Below are 6,000 nucleotides of genomic sequence, written 5' to 3'. Positions count from 1 at the left end.
TTTGGACGTTCCAGGCACGTTGGGGAATGTTTGTTTTGGAGCCTGTGGGCAAGCGGGCGATCGGGCACGTCCGGGTCGCTGGGAGGAGCGCTGCCCCCCGGCCTCTGCTCAGAGCCTTGCAGAGTGCGGGGCAGGCGTCGGCGCAACCTGCCGCAGGGGCGGCGCCCGGGCCCAGCCCGCGGGCCCGCTCCCACCCGGGTGGGGAGCGCCGGGCGGGCGGGACCGGCCCGGGGGGCGGGGCTGCGCGCCGGCCCCGCCCCGCCCGCCGCCCCGCGGGTCACAATGTAGGGTTAGGGCGGCGGGAGGGCGGGGCCCTGCGGGGGAGGAGCCGCCGGTGGGGGCGGTGACGGCGGTTGGGGGCGGGGAGGGGAGGAGGAGTCGGGGAGGGAGGAGGACAGCGCCATTCCGGCCGGCCGCTCCCTCGTCCCCTCGCTCCCTTCCCCGCAGTGGCCCGCGAGCCGCCAGGGAGAGAGCGCGCGGACGCGTGACGCTGCCCGACTGGCCCGCGCCCTCCCGCGCCCCGGCGTCCGCCGCCCGCCCATGGCCCGGGCCGCCGCCGACGAGCCTCTCTGAGGCGGGCCGCTAGGAAACGTGGGGCCGCCCTGGCCCGCGCAGCCCGCGCTGCGCCGCCTGCCCACGGTGCCCGCGCACGCCGGCCGCCATCGCCTCCGCGCCTGGCTGGCGGGGGCGCTGTCCTCGCAGGCCGTCCGTGCCGCTCCCTGGGGCTCGGCGGAGCGCGGCAGCCAGTGCCGGCCGCGGCACGAGGAGCCGGACGCCGCCGTCGCCGCCGCGGGGGCCATGACCGTGGAGCAGAACGTGCTGCAGCAGAGCGCGGCGCAGAAGGTGAGGCGAGCCGCCGGCCGTCGGCCCCGCACCTTCCGACGTGCTGCCCCCTCCCGCCGCCGCTCGGGCCTCGGCTGCCCCGGCTTCCTCCTCCGCCACCCTTCGTCCTGCTGCTCGCGGGCGGCGTCGCGCCCAGTGCCGGGCTGTGTGTGGGAAGCGGGGTGTAGTTTGAGGGTTTGAATCCGCCTCCTTCTGCCGATTGTTTTCTGGTGGCAGGCGCTGCCAGGTGTGGAGAGCGACCCTCGCATTCCTACAGTGCTGCTTAATTAAACTTTATTCTCCTTCCTTTAAAAAAAAAAAAAGGAAAGAGCCAGTTGTCATCCCTTCTGAACACAGTTTGTATTTCGAAGGTAGTATTCCAGGCCTGCTGTTTTGCAAAAGAAGGTTTCCACCAAAATTGGATTATCTTCCTTGCGGGGTTTGTACACTGGCCAGGTGGACTCTATTTAGAAGTAGATGGTTTGGTTGGTTTCTTTTCCTTTTTCGGTTTCTTTCTTTCTTTTCTGTGAAATAGAAACCGTCCTTAAGAAAGGAAACCTTTCTGGCCATGTTATTCCAGGAATCTTTTGTCCCCTAAGTTTGACCTTGTTTCATCGTTCACCCTTTACACTTCAATCAGTCATATATTCAAATGGTCACTCACTAAAGCAAAAAAAAAAAATATATATATATATATATGTAATGTTTGTGAAGCTTCATATCTTCAAAGTGAATAGTAAGATATTATCCTGCTATTATAGATTTTACAGTCAGAATCTTAACGTGCACTATCATGGCTTGCACTATATAGCAAGAGTAGTTGGTCATGACTTAAATTTTTTTTTTTTTTTCATTTGTGTGAAAAGCATTTTGGGCAAGAGGGAAAAACATTGCCTTAGTTGTGTTGTAATTAGAGGGTAATTAGGGTTGACTGTGATCAAACCATCAAAGCAGTGTTTGGTTTATTTGGGTGAGTAATGACTGCCCCACCCTGTTGTAGTTTTAGCGTAAATATCCTACCTGCGCTTAACTTTCTATGTAAGGCCAACTGCCTTAAAATGGACTATATATACTCATAGCCTGCTACATTTTTGCTTTGAGATTATTTTTAGAATTTTCTGATACTACTTTGAAGTAATTGAAGATGCTCAAGGAGTTTGGAAAGCATGGATAGTGCATTGTTATTTTAGTCACGTTGAGAAAGTTGTTTTTGAAACTCTTGTATGTTGATGTTACTAGTAAATTTGGAAAATTATTGCAGACTGCAATTTATTTACACTGAAATAATTCAGACTTAATGAGCATTTAAAACATTTTACCTCCTAATGTACTCTATTCTATTTTGCATACCTTAAAATTTAGTTCTTGATGTTGAGTATGTGATAGAGTTTAGGAAGGATCACATGGTCAAATGAATACTAAGCAATATATAGGATGTTTGGTATCATTTGTTTATAATTGTTTTCAGTGTTGAATATTAAAATCTGTTTTAAAGTGGGAAATCTAGCTCATATTTTTCACATCTCAATTTGAATAATATTAAAAACTTTGTAAGTTTGTGAGTTTTAAGTTGATTTTGACTAACCCGTTTCTTTAACATAGAGTCATTTAATGCAGGCTCTATTGTGTGGTTCAGAAGTTGTACATAAAATCGTAGAATCAAGAATCAAGTTACTGAAAGTGATCTTGGCTGTCAAGTCCAATTTCCTAGTTTAATGAATCCCTACTCTACACAAAGGGCGTAGTTATTAATTCAAAATATTACCATTATGATGCTGTTTTTAGTGTGTGTATGTGTTTTAGATCATTTAGTTGATACCGGGGAAAGTTTTTAGAGCAACGGTGTATTTTTGTACTTCCATCATGATATTTAGGTGTTTTTTTTTAAAGGAATACCTAAATGTGTGTTTGCTTTCCATATTGATACAGTATTACTTTGTTACTTTATCTTAGAACTATTTAAAAAATATTTATATGGACATAAATACTTTAAACCATCTACCTCAAATAAATTGACAGATTTATATCCATCAACCTAGTTACCAGGAAGTGGACTTTAAGCTAGTAACTAGGAAGTGAACTTCATACTTAGAAGAAACAAAAGTGAAACTGTTTTCACTTAGAAATTTAATAGATTATCCCTAAAAGGAGAGGTGTCCAGTGTATATTGCATAGCCAAAATTGTAGTCGGTTTTCTGCTTTCTTTAAAAAAATTGTGTGTGTGTGTGCCTGTGCTTGTAAGTTTTAGGTACATAGCTATATCACAGTGTTTGGAACAGTTTCCCAGATTTTCAAGATTTTTTTTTTGTTTTTTGGCAGAGTGATGTAAGATTAAAAATCTTTTTAAAAAGCGGCACTATACAAAACTTTCATCAGTTTTTTGTTCATCTACACAGTGTATCTATCAGTCTTTGTCACAGTGTAGTATGAGGAAGCAAGGTGCGGCCTTTCTCTTTGATGTGTTCTTTGGCTGATTGCTGCAATTTGGCCAAGCAGGGAGTTATGAGATGTAGTAAAACTGCAGAGAGCTGCTTTTCTTAGGTTTAGATGTTACAGGTGAGGTGGAGTTGGCAGCAGATTAACTACAGTTAAATCATGTGGTAACTTTTGTCTTGGATGTGTATCTTTAGCTTTTGTGCTTGATATTTACCTAAGTGCAGGAGCCTTAGATTTCAGAAATTTGATACATAGATTCAAGTTCCAAATGAGGATTCTATAGGACAGCATTAGGAGGTTTCCTCCATAGACCAAATTAATTTTAGAGGGAAATGAACAGATAACTGTTTACATTAAATGCATCCTTCTGAGTTGAATAAAATATTAGTTCCCTAGGGGTAGGTACTTTGCCTATATTGTTTCACTCTAGTGTTTAGAATAGTGCTTTGCACTTAGTAGGACTCAGCAAATATTCAATGAATGGAAAAATGAGTGAATGGATTTCAGAAGGAATGCAAGTACAGTGCTTATTTTAGTTCCTTAACTGAAGCTCAAGATTTAAAAATTACTGAGAAACAACGAAGGCTTGAAACTGCTCATGCTAGGAAAATAGGCAGTGGTAGTGAAAACAGAGGATGTGGATTAGATCTAAATCAATTTACTGTGACCTTTGGCAAGTCATTAAATGATTCTGAATCTTCTAAAGTCTTAAAGTTAGTATGATTAGACATGAGCAACTTCTTTAGATCAGAGTGTTTAATGGAGCTAAGTAAGCATTTATTCTGTATAGGGAGGATGAAAAAAAGAAATAGTAGAGGATGGAAGCAGAGTAATCTGAATCTGCAGTCAACTTTCACTTAATTATATAAATGGTGAGGGGTAGGTGGAAAGGAAAAGGAAAAGGAAAGGATGTCCCAGGTTAACCAAGTTCAGAGTTAAAACTTGAAAAACAGTACAAACTGGATTCAAGGTAAATTTCTTAGTTAAAATGACATGTAGTATTTTCCAATTTAGATATCATCTCAGGTTATAAAAATATACGATACAGCATTTGACAGTTAACATTATTAAATCACTTTAAATGTTACATAAAAGGAATATTCTTTACTAGGAATCAGTTGGTTATCTTGTTGTTAGCATATGGTTGATTTGGGCAGAAGGAAAGTGTTCCAGCTACTTATTCCCTTTCTCACCTAATTTTGATTTGTATATTAACATTGTATCCAGCCTTCTTGATGAATTCTCATCAGTTCTAATAAATATTTTTTGATTTTTTCAATATTTTACAAGTATTGAAATCCATATAATTTACAAATCATTACTTGACTTCTTGTCATTCATTATTTATACTACTTTTTTCATTTTATTTTACTGCTGTAGCTAAGATTATTAGATAATGTTTCTGTTATGTGTTGTCCGTTATATGTTGCAAATACTGTATCATTTTATGTAAGGATTGAGGATTCACAGATTTTGATATCCTTGAGGGTTCTGGAACCAATCCCTCTTGTATTTTTTGATTAGATTGGTTACAAGGTTTGCTTGTGTACATACGGGCTACTAAGATAAGTTTAACTCATAAAATAATTAGAAAGCTTTTTGTTTTCCTATCCTTTTGGAATTGTTTAGTGTAGGATTAGGTTGAGCCATTCAAAATTGGTGATATATGATCATTTTTGATTTAAAAAATTAGATGTGGTTCAACTGAAGTAAGTACTTGTTACTTTGAAGTTTGGTGATTATTTATGACTGTATCAAGCCTGAACTCTCATTTAGAGCAGATTTTAGATAAACTTTCCAAATTTTATTTATTGTCTTTTAGATTTTCTGCTTTTCACAGAGGGAAGTTTTAAAAATGTTCTATAGTTCTAGAAAGTCTAACTGGACAGTTTTTCATTTCATTTAGGTTTCTGTCTTTATTGGTCTAAAGTTTTTCTTAAATTTTGTATATATAGATACCTCCCCTTATTCCTGTTTGTTCTTAGTAATGTTTGCTAGGTGCTGATTTATTTTATTGGTCTTTCCAAAATTCATCTGTGTTTGATTTATCAATTCTGTTTTGTTTTCTAATTTATTAATTTTTATTTTTGTCTTTAATAATTTCATCTTTCTGCTCTTTTTGGTGTTTATTATTCTTGTTATGACTTGAACACAACATGTAGTCAATTTCCTATTATATTTACCAATGAAAAGCCTTTTGGGCTTTGAATTTTCATCTGATTTTGTTTTGCGTTTGACTTTCTTATTTAAAAGTTTTTTGTTTACTTACCAAGATGGCATTTTTGAAGTATTTTGATTGTTGATTTTTATGACCAAATACATGAGATTTTTGATGAGTATATGAAAAGGATGTATATTTTCTGAAAGTTACAGAGTTTTATATTTATATATGAAATGAACAAATAATGTTATTGAATATTTCGTATTTTTTTCTTGATCGTTTAAATTCTGAAATATGTTGATGTCTGTTCTACTTTTAATGGGATTTCGTCAAATTCTATTTGTGTTTCTAATGGATCTAATCCAAACTTATGTTTTTGTTTGTCTTTTAGAATTTAACCATTCACATAATAGTGATAACTGATAAATTTAATCTTTTATTGTTACCTGATTTTCCATTTATTAGTTTTGCTTTCTCCATTCAGTTTTGATGGATCAACTTTTCATTGTGTCACCACCCTCACCTACCCTTGCCTTTAACATTCCTTTTTATTTTTACTCTTTTATTTTTAAACAAGTGTA

The 6,000-nt window shown here is 39.8% G+C and overlaps 1 protein-coding gene across 7 annotated transcripts in view; it reads left to right on the top strand.

Moving 5' to 3' along the window:
* Positions 1-360: 360 nt before the first annotated feature.
* USP25 (ubiquitin specific peptidase 25) overlaps positions 361-6,000 on the top strand; it is a 137,256-nt gene continuing 131,616 nt past the window's right edge. For all 7 annotated transcript variants that reach the window (XM_012786014.3, XM_012786012.3, XM_012786010.3 and 4 more), the window contains exon 1: positions 361-843. In XM_012786014.3, the coding sequence (XP_012641468.1) occupies positions 799-843 (45 nt within the window). In that variant the 5' untranslated portion in view covers positions 361-798. The remainder of the gene's footprint in view (positions 844-6,000) is intronic.

The sequence above is a fragment of the Microcebus murinus genome, chromosome 1, assembly GCF_040939455.1.
Source record: "Microcebus murinus isolate Inina chromosome 1, M.murinus_Inina_mat1.0, whole genome shotgun sequence".
Lineage (NCBI taxonomy): Eukaryota > Metazoa > Chordata > Mammalia > Primates > Cheirogaleidae > Microcebus > Microcebus murinus.
The sequence above is the reverse complement of the archived record's forward strand: the minus strand, read 5'-3'. Positions and strand labels throughout refer to the sequence as shown.